The following is a 21,972-nucleotide window of genomic DNA, read 5'->3' as shown; positions in this document are numbered from 1 at the left end:
CACTCAAAGTTCTATCGATTCCCGAACAGATCCCGGAATCCGAGCACCGGTACGGCGATGCAGAGCTGATGCTGTCTCACAGGCGTTAATATCCAGATGATCCAGAGCGATCTTGCGCAAAAGCGGTATAAAGTCTTATTCCTTCATATTTTCACATTATACCTGCGTCAGCGAGCACGAGGAAGCCCGAAGTCGTCGGAAAGCAGCTGCACATCACGGCTACCGCGCACCGAACAAACTCGCATCCGCCACCTCTGGGCGCTGCCATCTTACCTGTGACGTCACGGCTCTTGGGAGGTCACGCGACGAGTGGTCACATTTGCGTACAGCATGGCGGCAACCGGGCGGGTGCCACTTCCGAACTTCCGATTTATCACTCTAAGCCCCTTGACCTCGTTGGGGTACGGCAACGGCGGCGGCGGCGCGGAAACGGTGGCAAGGACTGTCGGCCTTGATGCGTGAAGCCGTTTTACTGAAAAACGTGAGCGCGTTAAAATAGGTAATCTTGTGCTCCGCCTTGCAATAGCTTTGCATGAAGGACTGGGATGTCGAATTTTGTTAGGGACTTTTCGTTTATCGCATACGCTGCGGGTTTCTACTCTTTTCTTGTGCATGACCGTCAGCTCAATCTGTGCTCAACGTGACGGCAGCAAACGCTCCCGCTAATAATGTAGAGCTCTGTAGTACGGTCTACGAAAAGTCTATTTTTTGCCATAAGTAGGAGAAAACTCGACGCGCAACGGTATGTCGAGCTATACACATCGAGAATGGGTTCGCGTTTCAAGGCAGTTACAACGAAGATGACCATTTATTCCAAGCACTTTAAAGGGACAGAATACCAGTACTTTCGTTCAGGTAATTACAAAGAAAAGAAATGCTCGAAGCATTTTAAGCGCGTCTGTGTTAGCCAGCCGTTCGTGACGAGAGCTTAGAACGGGCAGTTTTGGTGAGAGGGGTCGCAACGTTTGAAATAACACGGTACAAAAAATGTACGTGCTATTAAAATATTTATTGTTGAAAAAGCAATAAATAAAATTCCTAAACATGCCGATTATGTTAATGTACAGTTTTAGCATAGCATACGACACCCCCAAACTTCAGTTGGACGTACAGCGCAGTGACGTTCAATCGACGCTAGCAACTTTCACGAGCGGCTTGATAGCCGAGTTCTACAACTTATTAAAATAGCTTAAATAAGTGTAAATGACTGTTAAAAAAATGTAATCGGTGTTTTCCTGACCCTACTGCAAAACCTCGTTTTTTTTATTTTTCTGTACTTTTTGATGCGTACTTTAGGTCTTTCATATGTTATATCGCACCATTGTCAAGCCTCTCGTAAAACTTGGAGCCGTTAGTTTTACGTCAGTGCCTTGCACAGCGAATTGAAGTTTTAGGGTGTCGTATATGTGACAAGGGGTGGAAGGATTACAACCGTTTTTTTTGTTTTTAGAGTTAAGACCACGACAACGGTCTTTGCGCGCGCTGAAAATTGTGCTTCAAAGGCGCAGCGCGAGCTTCCGGGGACAATGCTACACCGCATGGTAGCCTGCGGTAACAAACTTCTTATCAGCGACCATAGAGCAGTTTGATCACGTATTGCAATACAATAAAACAGAGACGGTGAGCAGCGAGTTGTGAGCCTGTGACACGAAGACACCATTACTGCGAACGCTGCCCTTCCGAAGCTTGACGGTCACCTTTTGTGGATCACTTTTTAGAGCACTAACGGCCAGGAAAAGCGCAAACATGATATCTGCATCACCCTCGGACATATTCTGCCACAAACAGTGACGTGGCCGGTGCCCGAAACGCGCTCGCCCACCACAACGCTTCGCAAGTTGAGGTTTCTGCAACTTTTAAATATCAGCATGCTCGTTTTCTTAACGTGCATCAACATCTCCGTCACCTGTAATATGCTCCTGCCCTGACCGCTTCGCATTTGTAGACAAATAAATCCCTTTTAGCGCTCTGACCAGCGTCAGCGAGCAGGTGCACGGGAAATCCTGCAGAATCTATCCCCGTCTCTTCCGCCATCTTGGAACTACCGCCCCACCACCTATAGGGCGTTGGAGTTGTTAATAGTGTCGACACTGCAAACAGCATCTGTGTCGTGGCTTTCTTTGCAATGTAAAATTGGCGAGTCACTCAGTGCTAGTCGATTCGAACCACTGACCACACACCCCCATCAGTGATCCGAGACGCGACAATCGACACGTGAATCGAAACACACAATTTTTTAGTCGCTCGTGATTGGACCTGGCAGACCGTAGCTTTTGCCTTTAGTTCATCGTTGGGTGAGACAAAGTATAGTCCTTCCAAATTGCAAACAGTCCGCTACCAAGGAGCACGTCAGGCTGAAGTCTTCGGGGAACAGTTCACGCCGGTTATCCGCAAGAAGTACATGACCAGCTGGGCGCACAAAAAGAAACATTCATTGGTGGATCCTTAGGGGAATGCGTTGGCATAACACTTGGAAAACGCCATACACGTCCCCGTTCGGAAACGCTAACGCTGACCCCGTCACTTTACTGTTTGGTTTTCTCTTTCGCTTCCTGTAATTTTTTGCGGCCTCTCTTGGCCTCGTTACGGGGTCAGTGCTAGCATTTCACGAGGGGGGGCGTGGATGGCGTTTCGCAAGGGCCATGCTTACACATTGCCTAAGGATCCACCAATGTGGATCCTTAGGAAATGTGTTTATTTCTAATATACGTGCAAATGATTGTTCCGTGTAAAAATGTTGATTTTTTTTTTTCTCTTTTTTTTTCACTGTTCTGCCGCTGCTGATGTAGTGGGGGCTTGGGACCTTTTTTTCCAAGCCGCCCTCCAACCTGTACTTTGTTGGAAAATAAACTCCTATTATTTATTATTATTATTATCTTCCTCTATACATTTTTTTTTTTTTTTTTTTTTTGGCGAAGCGGGTTAGGCGAGCTTGCTCCGACCCACTCTTTGCAGCACGCGGACCCGCGTGAGCGTGCCGGTTCTTGCGCCGCCTTGCGATCCGCCGAGCTAGGCGCTGCTTCGCTTCCTCTGTCTCGTTTGCCCGCCTTGCACGTTTAGCAGCGGCATCTGCTGCCTGAGGCTGCTTTCGCTGTTCACCGGTTTCCCGCGTGCGCATTGGCTTTCGCCCCGTGACGTCGCCTCCCTCTCTCCTATATTCCTTGACTACTCTCCTCATGTCTACGCGGCGAGCTTCCCTTTCCTCTGTTTTGTCCGCAGACTGACGGCGTCATCTTTTCTTTGTGATGTATAGGTACTAATGGTAACACATTATTAACACGGCTTTATTCGAACAAGCCCCGCAATCCATTGCCGAACCCAGCTTTCGTGCGCCTTTTGCTGCGTCAACATCTCTCTCTTCCACACGCCCACACGTCACTGAGCTCTTAATGGCTACTGCATTTCCTGGTTGATCCAGATTCGCGCACCTGAATGACGTCACCCATATCACAGCCGAACGTGGGGCAAACGTTACGCGGCGCCAGCATCGCGCAAAATGGCAGCCCGCAGAAGCCTGTTTTGCAAGCATGAACATGTTGCGGTGAAGTGAGTGCCTGCTTTTTTTTTAATTCTTTGCCGCTCTCACGTGCGCGACCTTAGTCTCGGGGAAACCCGGAGCGCGTTCGTTTCACAGAGCAGAGCGCCACTATACGTCTGAGCATGTGGAGTTTTTGCCCCGCGAGTTCCACAGAGGCATTCGAGCGAGAAGTTCGGCTGGCACAGGTGTCCATTCAGTGAGGAGACGAGAGCAGCGTCCAGCGTTCGGCTCGCAGTTGGCCCGTCGACTTCCATTGCCGGCACCTTACCGGAATTGGTAAGGTACCATACAGCAGTTTTTGTGTTATATGGTACCTTACCAAAAACAAAATGGCTAGACTATTCAGCTATATTCAAATTAAAAACCTTTTTTCCTCCTCTAGTATGTTTCCGCTGCTCTCCCGTTTTATATTTCTAAACTGTGGAGCTTGTTAATTTTCACAAATAATCCCCCCCCCCCCCTCCCTCCCCAGGGAGGAACATGTTTTCTTTCTGGTGCAGCGCAACAGATGGGGCACTAGCAGGGTCATCGGCCTTTCCGCCAGTGGCCAGCGCCTCCACTAATTTTCTAGCAAGATCGTCTGCTGTTTCTGACAGTGTTTTTATGCTGTGCAACATTGCAGTTCATTAGTGCCTCCTGAAATGGACTGATAAGTGTGCTCCTACCGGTAGGTTATTTAATGAAGCCGCGTGTTCTCTTGTTCTTTCTGTGTTCTAACGGTCAGTTTGGTTCATATAGCATGTACCGCACGATAATCAAATGCCTCTAAATATTCTTACTCACATGCGGCACATTAGTGCTCACATGCGGCATGTTATCGCCCCATTTGTTGTGCTGCGCAAGAAAGAAAAACAAAATGTTCCTAAGGCAGACAATCGATTGCTTCGGGCAAATAAATAAGAGGTAGCTCCGCCTGTTAGAAGTATAATACCGCAGAGTAGCGGTAAACATAGTAGAGGAGGGAAATGGAGAGCTTTAATAATAATAATACAGTTGTTGTTAGTCCAGCGTTCGCAAAATTTTCCTTAGTTTCGTTTCCTTTTTCCCCCCATGCATGTTCAGCTCATTCTATCCAGAAGCATGACCCCATCTGCGTAACTCCGACACGTCGCACGCTACGCCATGCTGTCACGTGATATTTTGACGGCACGTGACACTGTGACACCACAAAGTCAGGTGAAGCCATGAAGTCATGCGACGTAAGGTTATCACGTTACATCAGGGTGACGTCACGGTATCATGTGATACCATACAGTAATGTGATGTCACACCCTTCGGGACGGTTCTCCGTAACGGTTTTCTCATAAGAATCGGCTGATAAATATATCATTTGTTAATAAAGTTCCGGATAACAGTCACCCAGGCCTTGCGATTTGGATATTAATGATGAGTATTCGATGAAGAACGTGACGCGAGGACGCCTTGAATTCAATTTGTTTCCTGTTAACGTCAGAGAAGACGCATGTGGAACCGCTGATGCGACTTATCTTCAGGTTAAAAAAAACAAGACCACTATAGGTTCTTCGCTTTTATGACGGAACATATAAAATCACAATCTAAACGCGATCAGACACATAGGGCGGCTGTTCATTTTAACTTTAAAACAATATAAATAATGTAATAATGTCTACCTACTCAAGAACGAGCTCTCTGTATGTGAGAGTTTGCTTGAGTATGTAGGAATAAAGATTTTGTGAGCATAAAAATAATGATAATGAAGTAAAAAAATTTCAAAATGCGAACTTCGTCGTTGCCTTTCTTTTTATGTATATAACAATATTTTAGAGCAATACAGCACTCGGAGCTTACTTGACCCAGAAAATAAATTGGCCTTACAAATCATGCAAGAGGAGAAAATCCGCGAGCCTACGCTTTAGCGTTACTGCTGATCTATCAAAAACCTACTCTATCAAGGATTCTTCGTTTATGAAAAATTATTTTGTTTTGTTTTATATGTAGGGAATTTAAACCGAGTTATCAGTTGGGATGTTCGTTTTTTGATCACTGTAGAGAGATACAAAATAAAGTAAATTGGCTTACGCACATCATCAAACAACTCTTCAAAATCTTGAATTTTAATGTCGCTTATGGTTTCAGTTCCATTTGAGTTTGCAATCTGTAAGAGAAATAACAGAATTCATGAGACAAAGGGGGATAACAGTAGGCGTTCTAAAAAAGCCTTACATTTGCTACTTCTATTTCCACCTTCAAAATTTCAACAGCAATATCAAAGGCTTCCACGGCACTCAAGAACGGGCGGAGCGTCGTCATACAGAGCATCAAATAGCGTGCGTAAGAGGTCAGTTTTGTAAACTCGACATCTTTGCAATCCGAATCCATTTGTGCAATCCGTATGAATGGGTAGTTTTTGTGCTCTAACTGTAACAAAAAAAAAAAAAAAAGTTGTTAGTTGAGTTTGAAATTCTTTGAATCTGAAACCATTGCAAATGTGAAATTAGCATACCAAAGTCGCTAATTGCGCCTCATGTTAGAGACTACAGGCTACAAGTTTTACGCATAGTATGTTCTCCTTGCGCCAGTGGTCTAAAAATTCCGTGGCGATATGTATAGGGTGGGCAAAATAATAAGTATAGCTACGTTCCTTGCGCCCCATTTGCGCCTGCGAGCTAGAATACCCGTGCTTCATAGTCCTGGCTATGTCATCCGCAACATCGCGGAATAAAATATTGTGTAAGACGTCCTCCGACGGCCCTCATCAATGCAGATAAAAAGCTATATTTTGGAAAATTCTACCTTACCGGGAGAAGCGGAGCACTGTAGAAAATGAATCAAAGCAGTTCCGCTGTGTACACTGCAACGTTTAAAAGCTTTTCTTTTCGGCGTCGTCTATTTCATTTTTACTGAAGCTCCGTGATGCAACTTTGCCTGCAGCTGGTACCCCCCCCCCCCCCCTCCAAATAAAAAGGGAACGAGTAGAGCTTCGTCTGTTTGGATGACAGACTCGACGTCACTGATCATGATCTCTCAGAGCAGACAAACTACTTTACGTTTCTAATTTTGTTTTGTTTCTTTGCATTAATCCTTTTGGTCGAAATTTCGTCTGGGTAAATGGAGCGTTTTTGCTCCTTAACGCCGATCCTCAGAGGCGATATTTATCACTTTAGCGGATTGTTTGCGCTTTCTTAATAGCCGCCGTTATAACAATTAGGGAGTAACTTTTCTCCATCTGGGAATAAATAGCGTCGTTATTGGTAGGTAACCTTTTAATTAAGGAGTAACTTTCGTGTTTTTTCTTTGTGGATGCATTTTTGGCAGGTCATAGTATAAAATAAAGGTTGAAGGGAGAGTGAAGAGGAAGTAAAGAGGGAGTGACTTTAATAAGACGCACAGTGTAACCTGGAAAATGTGTTTTCTTTCTTTTGGAGTGAATTTGTTTTGTTAATTTGTTATCTACAAAGGAGGCAAAGGATTTGCCGCAAAGCACGTCTGCATCATCCAGAAAGAAACGCTGTGCGACTTTTCGTAATAGTCGTCTTCGCTTAAAGTTGCACTGCGCGAAATATTGAAGCCAGACCTTATTAAAGAATTCTGCTTGAGGGGTTACAAACCAGTGAAAGATACCATCAGAGCCTTCCGAAAGTCTGTACAGGCCGACATCGCTTTTTTGGTCTCTGAAGCAAATTTCAGCCTCAGTCTATAGAAAAGACCACACCACTTACGCTCTGCAAGTATATTTATTTTGTAGCTCGAAGCTACATATATGTGTCAATTGGAACAAATGTATATAAATAAAACCGAGAAGATACTTCAATATATAAAGATATAACATTCATTTGCCGTACTCATGACGAGTACACGGGTTGAGATGCCTGTAACAGGTGGGCAGTAAACATAATCATGTAGACTGTGCATTTCTAACAACCGTCCTCTTAAGTATGAAGAAATCCTGCTTATTAGTTAAGGTGAGTTTTGTTAGAAAAGTTGCTCTTTCCAGAGTTGCGCCGGCATTGTTTTTTTTTTTTTTTTTTTTTTTTTTAACTTTCAATGTTGGTGTCGGCGCTTTGGGGGGAGCATGTGCGGACGCATCGCGGCCGAGGTGGGAGAGTTTCCCCAACACCTCCTAGAAGAGAAGGCCGTAGCGCTCTACTCGTGACGTCGCGAGGGAAGGCCATCGGAGACGCGCGGCGAAGCGAAGGCAACGCGCGTGGATCGATCGTCGTAACGTGCTTTTAGTCACGTAAGCGTGTCTTATTAGCTAAATTGAAAGCTGCGCATAGCAAGGGGTCTTCAAGATATTTTATTACACGGGCAAAATATTATACCGCTAAATAATCGGTATGAAATGGTACGAGGTAGGTGTATGAGAGAAAACATCGAGTCACGCAATTATTGCTGTAGGAATGCATATTTCATACAGAAATACTTCGACAAAATGTCGAGACACGCAGTGATTGGACACAGCAATACAGATCACAGTTAAAAATCAGGTAGACGTAGTTGATGCGGACACGGCTCGACTGGTGTCACGGTCACGTAAGCGATGTTATCGCGTGCAGTCACCGAATTCTCGCATCATACCCCGGCCACATGGCAAAAGTAATGTAATTTCGATCGAATGGCATTATGGGGCCGACAAGTCAGTTTGCGACGCTTATTTAATCACTCAAAACAGCGAGCTGGTTAAATCCCGTAATATTTAATCAAGATATATTAACTTTTTCATGTGGCAGGGGTACTAAACTTACTATTTACAGTCAACTAATTTAATTCTCCCTATGGGCTCGAGGTGCCTAAGAACAAAATATAACCTATTCTGTATACAATATTACTATTACCTTAATACAGTAAAGATTCTAGTATAAACGCAGTAAAGGCAGCAAAATAACATTAGTATAAACAAACACATAAGCACAAGCAACGCACTTTCAATAATCACACAAACTTGTTATTTACGTTTTAGTAAAAACTAGAATATTACCACGCATAATTATAAATGTCGACACAATAGCAAACGGATAATGACGAAGAACAAAACTCCATTCTATCACAATATTTAAAAAAAATATCGACTGCAGCACTTTAGTTGCGTCTTACATGACCAAGAAAGCCAGTAAATAGGTTGTTCCTCACCTGTCGATCGTACCCATACGTCCCACACGATCCATCACGAAAAAAATTTAACACGAACTACAAGAAGTCTCTCTCTGTCGAAAGAGGTCACCGGCAAGTGTCATTGTTGACTAGTTGCCACACACGTCAGTCAAACCGTAGCAGGACTTGTTTCGCGAATCCACGTAAATGCCGTAGTATCAAGCGAACACACACACACACACACAAAAGAAATCTACCCGAGACTGCGGTGACGACGAAAAAAAAAAAAGCGATGGGTAGGACAAAACCACACACACACACACACGAGAGCAGCATCAGCAGTGTGGGACGAGAGGCTTAACATTGTCCACCCATCTCTTCCTCGTGTGCGCTTTCTCCCAGCGGTGATGAATGGATCTTTTTTTGGTTCCTTTCCCTTCTGAAATGTCTCGCGTACCTTTGCATGCAGTCAGCAGCTCACACGCAACGTAAATTTACCAGAATCAGAGCCCGTAGGAGGGAAGATGTCGCATCGGAAATTCGAAGCCGGTTCATTCGAAAAGTGTGGGGAGCTGCGGGACTGCGCTTAGTCCCGCGGTTACGGGGATAATCAAAAATATAAATTTGGTAGTTTAAACCTTGGTAACGGGTTGTATATTACGTTTATATTATATATATAATAAATTGTACAAGACTGCGCTTTTAAAACGTGTATTAATATTGGATAAACGCGCACGAACATTAATGCGCCGATATGCGTCGACAGCGGCATTTTCTCACGTAGTTGCGCCATGGCCTTCCTTCCTCCGCCATTGTGACGTGCCCACTCGGAGCGCCACGGCCTTCTCTTCTAGGTGGTGTTGGTTTCCCCCGCGGTCGTTAAGAAACGTCTCGGGTTTCGAGAGGCGGTGCGGGGAGAACTCGTGTTTGGAGCTGCTTGCGCTTTTAACCGAGTGTGCCTGTATATAGAGGGTTTCGCCGCTTAGTATCAAATTGTCGCTTTTCACCCGATGTAATAATTTAGCTGTTGGTGCCAGTCAGTCTTCGTAAAACGCAGGGGTTGACTATGGAAAGAATTTGGATTTGGCGGTTGGAGCGCCAGGCTGACAGCTCGCCGACCATTGGAGAACAGTGTACTACGTGGGAGTGGTGAAATTTGAAGGGATTGGTCGGTCCCTGAGGGGAAAGGAGGCCCCTACGAGTCTACAAAAGGATCCCCGAGAGGATTCTGGAGGATTGGCTTCGATTTGATTTTGGGAGACTGGGAATAAAAGTACGGGGTTTAATTTTGGGATTTTAAGTCACTGTTGAGTTGTTTTGTTACATAATAAGTGTGGCCACACTGGCCACTGTAAAGCCAACCAACGTCGCAATGTGTCCAGCGGGATCGAACAACTTTTAGTGTTTTTTTATTATCAACTTCCCGGGAGCTGTCATCAGGCGAACACCGTCATCGGTCGTCACCATCCGGACCAGGACGCGCCCATCCCCATACCACGAGGCCCCAAAGGAAGTTGACTCGCTCCATTAGCGAGACCGTGCAAATGATGACTATCAGCTGAGGTAGAAAACAAAAGTTGTACTGGTGAGGACTTCTTTGTTCAAAACTGGTAGCTTAGTGTTAAGGCAACGCATTTTCCATGAATGAGCACAGTAGCACGAAATACAGAAATGTAGGCTGTGGTGACCTGTAGGTGCTGTTCCCATCAGAATCAATTTCCAATCGAACAGACACTGCACTGATATTCTCGCAGACATGATGAAAATCAACTTGAAGCACTCTAGTTCGAAGTTTGGTCCGCTCTGGTCAGTAATGAACAGCACCCGCTAGTAGCCGAATACGTTCCTAGGACACAGACAGCTCCCGTCATAGAGAATAGCTCTGTTTTCTCTTGTGTGGTAGATAATGTCATTTATTCTGTTGTGCCAGTTGCTAACGTGTTCTAGGTGAGTATAGCTCAAAATTATCCACAAAAATGTATTAACTGAATTTAGAAGTATATGCATTCATCCTAAAAAAAAGCCATTACTGTTAGCACGCTGATAGATTTCAAAGCACTTTAAATGACACATGCAAAGGGAAAAAAAGCAAATTTTTGAACAGCCTAGATGGAAAAAGAGTGTCATAAAAGATAAAACGAATTTACAACGAAGGAAAAAAGAAACGTTTATAGCTGTATTTACGGCGCAAAACGAATTTGCAGTTGGCGCCCGCGCGAGCAGCCAGCGCTGGTCACGTGGCAGGCACGTGCGCCGCCGCGCTGCGCCACCACCGCCACGCCGCCACCGCCGCCGCCGAAGCAGAACACTCCGACGCGAACCGGCGTCATTTTCTTACCGGAGTACAGGCCTGTCGCGTGCTGCTTGCACTCTTTCAGGAGCTTTCTTTGGGCTCTAAAGGTTACTTATTAATATTCTTTATTTGTTGCACTTCAAACGAAGATGAATAAGTTACTTTTAGAGACCGAAGGAAGCTTCCGAAAGAGCGCGAGCACCACGTGATAAATAGCGGCCACTCACGTGACAATTATAGAGGCCACTTTTCCGCGGACGCTCATAAATTTCTTTCTTGTTCGTTGTAAATTAATTTTATTCCTTCCATTTCCCGTCCAGGCTGTTCAAGAAAATGTATTTTGTCTTTGCATGTGTCTGATGTTCCTTTCAAATTTGGTTGCACATGTATAGTCCTTTGCTGTTTTGTTGCGGCATGTACCACTTGTGTTCGTGTGATTTGTATTGCATATTTTCTTTACCTATCTTTACCACGTTCTCACCCGTGACACAGCCATTCTTAATTCAATGGTGTAGCCAGGAGTTTTATTTGGTGTTTGCGTGTGTGGAGGGTTGGGGAGGCGGGGGGGGGGGGGGGGGGGGGGGGGTTGAGCGGTGGCGTCTGATGGGGCCGGGCGTAAAGGCGCCATGCCTATCGAGGGATCGCCTACATTTAGGGCGGGAGGAGGAAGGGGGTTCCCTCCTTTTGTCACCATTGTTTTGTCGCGTTCGACGTTGAAATCCGAAATCAGGATCTCACAAGGTCGTGTCTTTTCGCAGAGTAAGAGCGGATCAGGCATTTACTAGCTTCCCCGGCCAAACACCTTGTTTGATTCCCAATCTCGTCACCTCAAGATTGAAAATATAAATGTCGGAGTTAATTATTCTGGCACACCGCAAACACCGATACATGTGTCTGGCTTAACTTAATAACTTAATCAGCTTATTCCCTAATATGCTGCATATTAGGGAATAAGCTGATTAAGTTATTTTCTGTATCGGGAATAGCAATTATTTTGTCGTCATCATACCATTTATTGCGTTTGTGATCACATGTGTCTGAAAGTCTGATCATTCAGTAGGCGGTGTTAGGTGGTCCGTGTTTGCATTATTCGAAGTTAATTAAATATGTCTATATGTACTATCTGCATCAACTTCTAAGGGTTATTTAGTCAGCAGTCCTGGATGTTTACTGAAGACCATCACTACAAGCAGTTTGTGCTGTTTTCTCAGTCATCTCATCTCATGGTACGTAAGAGGGCACAAGTATTCTGCAGGTAAGAGCAGTCTGCTGTTTTATTTTGATTTTCTCTTCGCATTTGGGCACTTGACTTGTTTCTTAATATTTGTTTTGTACATTCGTTGCTTGCGTATTTCCGAGAGGAAATTGACGGTATACCTAGAGGAAATAAATTGGAGTAAAAAGACGCACGCAAGCACCGTGTGAGTCACACGGTGCTTGCGTGTGTCTTTTCTCGTGTGTGTTTGTTTGTTTGTTTTCTTTTTTCCGCATTTTAGTTTTTTTTTTGGCTTTTTTTTTTTTCATGTATAAATAAAAAACGCACACGATTTTATACTGAAAAATTACTTCGGCCAAAATATTTTCAAATTTGCCAAAGTTGAGCATTCGGCAGTAAGGTTTGGCAATAAATTGAATAGTTTCCTTAACACTTGTGAAGTGCATCACTATAGGTTTTTCATAGTGTTTTAATCCGACTTTTTATAATTCGTATTTCGTGAATGCCTTCCAACTTCTAACGCTTTCTTCGATTTCAGCGAGCTCAGAGAAATTACGAACGACACTGAATATACTTGTAAGTTGTCACGAGTTTATTTTAGTGCGGTGGCTGCAATGTACTTGGGAGTTGTGACATACTTTTTTTTGTACAAAACTATACTGTTTTTGACTTTTTATTTCAATGGCCGTGTGTAAAGCCAACCGCTGCAATATACGAAGGGAGTTCGGCGATGCTTGAAATGTCTTAACCTAAAAAGAAATAAACACAAATAGATTGCAATCTTGAAATGAGCATAGTAAAACCCATCTACAGTTGCACAGCTGACTGTTCTTTTTTTAGGTCTAAGCATATTACCCGCGTCAATCGCCGAGCATACTCCATATATTGCAGCGATTTGCGCCCTCATATTCTTTGCGGGAAAGTTAACGCTCCATACTTCTTAATGACATTATCCCCAGAAAAAAGAAAACCAGACTATATAACAAGTGGTCTAACGCCGAAAGCTGTTGACGTGCACCTAAATGGTGGCATTTGCTCTTACCCCTAAAAGGAGGTAAATATATGCTGAAAACATATAGTCTTACTCCCAAAAGTAGGCAAAAACAGCCTCTTGTGGCACATATATTTTTGCCCCACAAGGGCCTAAATTAATTTTCTTAAGGAAGCAAAGTTACCCCCTAAGCCTGGGTTCAAAGTTGCACCCAATTGCAGGGAGTAATGTTATCTTCTTAAAAGGACCATGAAGACGATTTTGAAGTTTTTTTTTTTTTTGTAGAGAAAAGGTTGTTTTTTTATTCTCCTAGTACATTGCAATATGCTTAATATTTTTATACAGTTCCATAAAGCTTAATATTTCGTATAGCGAATATCAACGAAATCGAAACTGATGTTCGTCTTTCCTGTCATACGAATTCTCTTAAAATAGAGGTAATTAATGTATCATTTCCCGTCGGCTTAGATAGAATCTAGTTTTCATAAGCAAATATGGTGCCGTGAGCTATAGCGACGCTTTGTGGTTCGAAAGCGTTTTACCGCGGAGCGATCACGAGCAACCAGAAAATTCGCGCTTTGTATTCCGCTTGCCGACCTCTCCCTGAATAGGTTACAACGCTTCACACCAAGCACGAATGAAGCTGTGACTCGCGGCCGTTTGACGACACAACGCGGTCAAACTTAGTAAAACGCAACTGTGTGTATAGACCTTATTTGTTTGGCCACATCATTTATTGCCAATCGTGTTAGGGGAGGCGCTATCGCATTACGGAGAAAAATAATAGTTGTGTGACGCTGTTGCGTACTAAGTGAAAGAGGACACCGTGACAAGTTTAACCCGAACGCCATCAAATTTGCTAGCCCAAGACATGACACATGTATGCCTGGTCCTGCTCGAGTAGTTTCGGCGTAAAAGTGAAAAGTCTTGAGATCGCGCAGGGGCACTTACAGATGTCGTCGTTCCCGCATATTCGCGCACAACACTTGAGTATACGACAGGCTCAAAACTCACTCGCAGGATAGATCGCGGCGTGCTAGGCGAGATCGGAAAGAAGCTTTTTGACGTGGACCCGGACGAGTGTCCGAAACTGCCGTACGTCAGCCTGGAACAAATTTTGCACTTATATTCACGCATGAAACGAAGAATCATGTGACAAAACGGAGAGAACCCCAATGATGCGCCATTTCTTGTATTTGTCATGAGAAAATAAAAAATTAATGTTATTGCACACTGAACGCTTTTTAAGTTAGTACCCACCCAATATTCACGAGTAAAAAGTGCTCTGCTATTTTAGTCCATGCGTCACCGGACTGAAAAAGTATTTTATAGCTATTGCAGAAAAGCGTTCTGATGAAATGTATGGTTTTCTTTGCTATTGAGTTTAGAAACGAAGTATTACAACTTTCGATTAAAACCAAAGACGAACGTACTCCGTTCATTTTACCAATCATCTGACCAGCCTCAATTGATGTCAAGGTACACGTGACTGGAAAGGTGGATATCTTCCGCAGTCTGGGGTCTCGTTGTCATGTGTCCCGGTGTGATTTTTACTGTACATGTTGAATGAAATTGTGCGGCGCGCAAGCACAACATGGGGCTAAAATTTCGTCAACAATGCCTGGAAGACGCCCGACATCTATTTGAATGGTCAAACTGAACTTCCAAATCGTCTTCATGGTCCCTTTAAACAGGAGTCCACAGTGACAAGTCGGGTGCATTCTTAGGAGGTGAGTCCTACACCTATTTTTGTTTTAGAATCTGTGGAGGTGTTGCGAGACTGCGGGAACCATCTATATACAAAAAACGTCCGTAGAGTTTGCGCCGTTTCGCAAACTCCGCACCCTCTGCGAGATTTAGAGTTCAGCACAGAAAATTACACCAGGCGTAGTGGAGCGGAAACAATGTTTTAGGAAGCCTGAACTCCCTGTTAGCCCCTAGGTGTCGGGAAAAACTAAATGTATATTACATAACATAAAATGAGAGAAACAACGCAAACAATACCACAAGTTTCATGCGCAGGAGAAGTCTGTCGTTGTAAATGTATATACCGGAGACATTTCTTTATGACTTCGCCAGCCTGTTCTTGGCCTAGGCGTTAATCCGCCAGTTTTCCACAGAAAATAGCCAATGATTCACGAGGTGGCTTATCTAACTCTAAAACGTTTTTTTAACTTAATTTCAGTTTGCATCATATATTTTTGTGAAGTCGCAAAAGCATGCCACTCGCGTGGTCTCGCGTGAGAGGTAACTTCCATGTGGGAACATAAACGTTGTTAAAGAAACTACAAGAGTCGCGGATGGTATGAAAGACGGTAGCGCTGTAGCGACAACTACGAAACTATATGACGAAAAAAAGTGTAATGTTCAACGTACTCCAATAGTTTACGAACACCGCGTGGTATCCGGGAAGAGAATGATGGCCTTGCCCTTTTAGTCTCTTCGTGATTGGTTTCTACTTTTTTAACACTTCAAATATTAAATAACGCATACGACAGATGCCCCAACACAACTACATTACAACATTATACCATGTCTTGCTAACTTACTTGGAGACGATACCCAGAAGGAAAAGACGATTTCTTCACCACAGCATAATTTAATAAGGGTTTAAGTCCTGTCTCTTGAAGCAATTGTCCAAGGCTCTTTTTTACTTTGTCGACCTCGGCGCGTTTTCGTGGCCAGTTACTAATTCCATGTTCCATAAGAGTCCTTGTAATATCAAGTTTCCAAATATAATCCGCCGTATCTGGAAGGGTTATTGTAGCCTTTGTTTCATTAAGGAAGCTTTCTTAACTCACACAGTTCAATGTGCATATGACGTTTTGAACATTCATAAAAATATTAACAGGCCGTTTCTTTTTCTACTACAATTGCAGCATTTGGTGTTGTATTCACCAAAACAACCCCCCCCCCCCCCCTCCCTTTAATAAAAAATAACTTCAAACAATGCAAAAGCTTTGCTCACCACGTAGGCAAGCCTTGTAGGCCAAGCTGACCTTCTGAGGGACCATCTGGTACGGCAGAGTCTTGTGAGTGAGAGTTAGAGGTATGTAGCTTATCCGTGATAGGGCAGCTGCAAAACAGGCGAACACGTGAATGGGCGATTAAAAAGGCCGCAATAATACCTTTCCACGACTATTGTCAGATGAATACGATTCATATTTATGTACTTTTATTCCCACGGCTCCTGCTGTGGGGGCGTGCGTGCTTTTGATTATACACAAGTTTTGATGCACCATATGGCTATTCTATTCTACTCGCACGGTAAAGCAAGCTATTCTACCCGCCTGACAATATATAGGGTGATCCCGATGATGGTGTGGCACTTTAAATGAATTGCGTTCATAGGCCTCGTAATGTGTCGCCTTACAATTTAGCATATAGGCACCCGAAGGGTGCTAGTGTTGATATTTAAAGGCATACAAATACGTGTGAGTCTCAGGTATAAGCAAAAAAAGAAAAAAACACTTAAACTGGTATGCTTGGGAGAAGAGCGTGTTGGTTTAAGTCATGGATGAAGAAAGAATAAAACAATTAAAACAGGGACAACGCAACCACATCTTTCATGTGGTTGTGTTGTCCCTGTTGTGTTGAAAGATGTGGTTGTGTTGTCCCTGTTTTAATTGTTTTATTCTTTCTTCATCCATGACTTAAACTGGTGCCATGCTTATTTTTTTGTTTTTGCGAAATATACAAATTGCAGTCAGGACCAGTGTGGTGTTTCTTACGACTGAAGGATCATTGGAAGAAAAAGGATGTACCAAGTCATTTGGTAATTTCACGCAGACAGGGCTTACCAATAAAAAAAGGCCGCTTTTTTTTCTTATTTATGCTATCTCATGCTTACATGTTTTTACCAAAGCGTTTAAAACTTTAATATACCAATGCAATATGCATTCCATCGCAATCCGCTAAACATGTTATTCAGTCTGTTCAGAGGACCATCATGGTCACGGTGGGAACACATGATAGTTAAAATTTAGAAGCTAATTTTGTTGGCCAATGACGCTGATTCAGCAGCCTCACTTGAAAGGAGATTGAATGTCAAGTCTTTAAACGTGCACGTCAGCTGTAGGGACAACCCTAAATGACCTGGTTTTGTTTGGTTCACAAGCATGGCCAAAAGCAGGCTTTCCAAAAGTGGAAATGGGCCTTGTAAAACTATGCTTTACCAGAAATCATGGTCAGTTCAGATATAAGTGTCAGCCACGTTCGCTGTATCCTAAGTGACAGCGACAATGAGTAAAACGGAAACCCATGCGCCGTTCAATGCGTGGTAACCACTGCCAAACCAAGCCAGGCTAAAAAAAAATTACGGTATTTAAGTTAAGTTTCCTGCAGAACACGGAGACAGCCAGTCACGGCCAATGATAAGAAAATCTCTGCAAATGACAAAGCTCAGAATACGATCAGACTAGATAAACATACGCCGAACTCGCTGCTCTCGTTGAGCTGATTCTCGGCAAAATACATTTGGATTTAGTGCAGGGTTTTCTACTGAGCAAGGGATGAAAATTGCATCCTCGTAACAGTCCGCATACTGTTGTGTTGGGCGAGCCAGTCTATTCTCCCGGGCGTTGGCTGTTTCGGATGCAACCACCACAACTTTCTCCCTCCTCCGCTTCCGGGGCGCGTCACCGGAAGCGTGCCAGAAAACTCTCTCCTTCATGCACGAGGGAAACTGCACGTAATGAGCGAACGAACGAAGCGAAAGAGCACGACAGGAACAGCGCACCGTGTCGCGACCTCATACAGCCAGTTCCCTCCAGTCTAGTCCAGTCCAAACCAGTCCAAACTAGTCCAAACGAAAGGCGGATGCGTGCACCTGGGCAATAAATGCTAAAGTATTTAAAAAAAAGAAAAAAGAAGAGCTATGAGTGCAGAGAACATGAGAATGATGTGCAGGTCACTGGTTCATTGTTACTGAGCACATTTAATTTCGCAGAGCTTGTAAACCAGTGCCCGAAATCCTAGCCCAAAGCGATAAAAATGGGAAATGATACCCTCAAACGCAAGCTCTCGTGACGAGAAGGGCTGCGCCTAAAAGGAATATTTTTCGTTTTAACATCACTTTTGGCATCGGTGAGGTTCATGGAGCTTCGTAACTATGCATTTCTGACGTTCTTGCGTTACCATGTGTATGAAGGTTTCTAAAAAATAAAAAAAACGGGGTCTGGCAAAAAGCGCCGCACCCCCTACTGTGTCATGGCGTGAGCATAAACCAACATAACGGCGCCCATGGCACATACCGGACACTGGTCTAGAGTATGCTCAGCTTCGTTATTTGGTCGAAGACTTTTAATGTTTGCCGTTATGGGCTCTATTCGTGTTCTGCAGGAAAGTCAGCTCGCAGGCGTTTTGAGAGTGTATCTGGAGTCGAGAAGCCGAACACCAGATTGGTCGGCCACGTCGCTAGCCACATACTTCCTTCGTCTACTCCTTGTGTTGGCTGGCAGCAGGGTGGTATGCAAGGCACTATTTACACTTGGAATCGTGGTCAATGTCTGCACTCTAAATCCGAACCGCAACTGACGCTACAATTCGGTCGGGCCCATCAAACAGCACCTAACCTGCATCATCACGGCGTTCAACGCCTTTGTGTATTTTTTTCGCCTTTGGGGTTTGGTCACAGCAAAACAGCTGTGACCGAAACCACAGCTGTGGTGTTGGACATCATTGGAGGCGTTTCCCATCTCACTTCTGGCTTCAGGTCTGGTGGCATCATGTCACCTCCAGAAGCTTCCTACCTTATATCATAGGTGAACTGTGGAGTCGCAATTTTTGTATTCAGGAGCACCTCTTTTTAATTAGAAGCATCCTCCAAGTGTCTTGATTGTGAAGGATATATGAAACTAGCATCATTGAATGAGACATCTCAGTAATTCATGCGCGCAGAATCTAAATATATCAAAGCGCACCGCAGACTTTTTGTGAATAAGGAATTGGTGGAGAACAGACATCAGTTCTTAATTTGGAGAGATATTTAACGAATTATCCGAATTATGAAAACGGTAAAGGATCCTAAATCACGCTTTAATAAAAGACAAGAAATCTGCTTTATATGGAAATACAGGATGAGTCAGAAGAATCAATGGCTGTTTGAAGGTCCGCTTAAATATGTTTCTGAACGTATCAAGCTAAGGAGTTTTGACAGAGGTGGCCGAAGAACGTGCGTTAGGTGTACAATAAATTCACCGAACAAATTACTTCAGTAAAAAGTTAGAAATTGAAAACTTTAAATTCCTACCTAAGGCGGCGATTACGAGACGGAATGTCCAACGAGCCTGAATGTCCAACGAGACGGAAGATCCAATAATGGATATTCAGGCACGTTGGACATTCAGGCTCGTTGGACATTTCGTCTCGGTTGGATCTTCCGTCTCGTTGGACATTCAGGCTCGTTGGACATTCCGTCTCGGTTGGATCTTTCGTCTCGATGGACATTCAGGCTCGTTGTACATTCCGTCTCGGTTGGATCTTTCGTCTCGTTGGACATTTAGGCACGTTGGACATTCAGTCTCGCCTGTCACGTGCTAGAATAATTTGCCCTCTTAAATCTACAGACTTGTGTGTATACTTAGTCCGCGTTCCTGCAGGCATTGCCGTAGCGACATCATACTAAAATGTCGTGCCACAAAAGCCGACGTTGACGGACCGACAAAAAAACAGAGCAGACACAAATATTATAAATTCATCTATAGGAAGACTTGATGGTTAGTTAGCTGAGTGCCGATGCGCAGCTATGTACCAATCGGTTAAAGGTGTTGATTGTACGACGCCAAACGCTCCTTTGATATTAACAGTCCAAATGTTTGGAATATTCTGATGACATAAGTCAGCCAATTTGAAATATATAATAGGGATGCAATTTACAGGTGTTCTAGTGGATCGCAATTGGGGGACGTCTATAAAGGCCGCGCTTCAGAACCCAGGAATTTCTAGTTCAGTCCTCATCCCTGCCCGCTTCGATCTATAGATGAGCTACATACGGAGATCCGCATTGCAAACACATGACCGCCCGCCAGCGCCACTGACTATGCGCAGAGTCAATATTTAATTTTTTTAAATAAACTTTGGGAGCTGTGGGTGCGATGCATAAGAGTTTCCACAAGCGTTATTTCCCACTAATAAAAAAAATATAGATATCTTTTTTTTAAAAAATAAAATCTACATCTAACGCGCCTGTAAATGCATGGGGGTGGTGGCTGGTGTGACCCGACAATTCCTGAGTAAATGCGGAATAATTTTGTGAATTTGAGAATTTTTTATTTTTGTTCGTTTGAACAGACAACTACTCACTGTACACTTTAGTCGTCAGTAGTTTACATACGCATCCATTCTCTACCAATAGGTTTGTATGTCAGTGAGTAGAACGATAATACTAGTATCACACAGTACGCAACTTTTTTTTCCTTTTTTTTGCATGTGACATGCACAGTGGTTTTCAGAAGCCAGTGCAATTTAACTGCCTTCTGGAAGCACTCCAAAACTCGCCATTCTGTCGAGGTAGTTCGTGACGTCTTGGTAGGTGGGAGCTTGACTGCTGATAAAGGACGCGAACGCATCTATCTCGGCGTGCAGCAGAAGGTTCACACCAGGATGTACTAATAGCCTGCATCATGTGTGAATATAACAATAGATCGTTCCACGTGGCTTTCTATTCTTGTAGGGGAAGCGTATTGCACAACGAATCCGGTCACTTCGTAAAAATTCCATTGGTCTCTGGACAACTGGAAGAAGGACAATTCGTCCCGATTCGAAGAATGGGGCAAAAGTCCGCGTTTGTCAAATTGTCGAAAAGAGTTGATTAGTGTTGGGTGTGTAGATTGCCGGTGACAGTGATGGTCAACAGTTAGACCTTCTTTTAAAAAAAGAGAGGATGACAAATGCAGCTCTCAGAATTGGCAAGGGTCCGATTGTGAATCGTACCCGGGTTATTCAAGATGATAAATGTCGGGTTCTTCGTGAGTATAGACCTTTTCCACAAGGGCGCCGCCATCTTGAAATGTCGTCACTTCCAGTATGGGCGAAAACATTGTTTTGCCGTCGCCACGCCAATAGAAGACATTTGGGATATAAGCGTAACCGTCACACATTCTCGTTTTGGCTCCCCTCTATTTTTTTACTGGTTACAGGTTGAAACGTTTTACTATTTTGTCGTCGCCCATACTGGAAGTGACGACAAATCAAGATGGCGGCGCCCCCGTGGAAAATGTCTATACGTTCACTCGCAACTCTAGCATTATGGATTTTGGGAAGACCGAGCGAGGGGCTGACCTCCTGATGCAGTGGTCATATGTGCACTTGTAATGTACGCATATGAATAAATAACGGTCGCACTGTCGCAGCGGCTCTGTGACAGAGATAGAACCAGTTGAAATCCGATCGCAGCCTTGGTATGCTACCTGGGCGCGTATCGGTGCGATTGCTGCATACCACGTGACCAGGAAAGGCAGAAACGATGGCAGCCAACCCAAAAAAGTATTGTAATAATTATTAATATTACCTACTTGTTGCTTAATACATGGTTCAATGCGACAGCAATCGCTTTGGTGGCCGAAGCATGCGAAACTAATCGTCGCGATAAGCGTCAATGTGCCGAATCCTCCGCACAATCACCAATTGAGGAGATTAGCTGCACAAAGGCTTAATGGAAGGAACGTTGTATCGGCTTAATGGAAGGAACGCTGATTAGACTTCTCGGTCTGGGGACCGAGAAGTCTAATCAGAAATGTCTAAAACTTTCACGTTCGTTCTGTAAAAAAGAAGAAAACAAAACCTACAATTTAGAGTAATTACACATACTACACCGACTTCACCTAATAATAATTATAATACTAAAAATTCAATCAGGCGCTTTTCTCCCATGCGAGGGACAT

At 43.8% G+C, this 21,972-nt stretch overlaps 1 protein-coding gene across 1 annotated transcript in view; it reads right to left on the bottom strand.

Annotated features, from left to right (window-relative positions):
- The window catches only part of LOC115323890 (neprilysin-1), a 105,777-nt gene that overhangs the window by 73,527 nt on the left and 10,278 nt on the right, over nucleotides 1–21,972 (bottom strand). Inside the window, exons 4-7 of the mRNA XM_040214765.1 lie at nucleotides 16,059–16,166; nucleotides 15,640–15,839; nucleotides 5,723–5,917; nucleotides 5,583–5,654 (exon numbers count right to left, since the gene is read on the bottom strand). Coding sequence (XP_040070699.1) covers nucleotides 5,583–5,654; nucleotides 5,723–5,917; nucleotides 15,640–15,839; nucleotides 16,059–16,166 — 575 coding nt within the window. The remainder of the gene's footprint in view (nucleotides 1–5,582; nucleotides 5,655–5,722; nucleotides 5,918–15,639; nucleotides 15,840–16,058; nucleotides 16,167–21,972) is intronic.

The sequence above is a fragment of the Ixodes scapularis genome, unplaced genomic scaffold (genome assembly GCF_016920785.2).
Source record: "Ixodes scapularis isolate PalLabHiFi unplaced genomic scaffold, ASM1692078v2 PGA_scaffold1__304_contigs__length_218370807, whole genome shotgun sequence".
Lineage (NCBI taxonomy): Eukaryota > Metazoa > Arthropoda > Arachnida > Ixodida > Ixodidae > Ixodes > Ixodes scapularis.
Note: the sequence above shows the minus strand (reverse complement) of the source record. Positions and strands in the feature narration are given on the sequence as shown.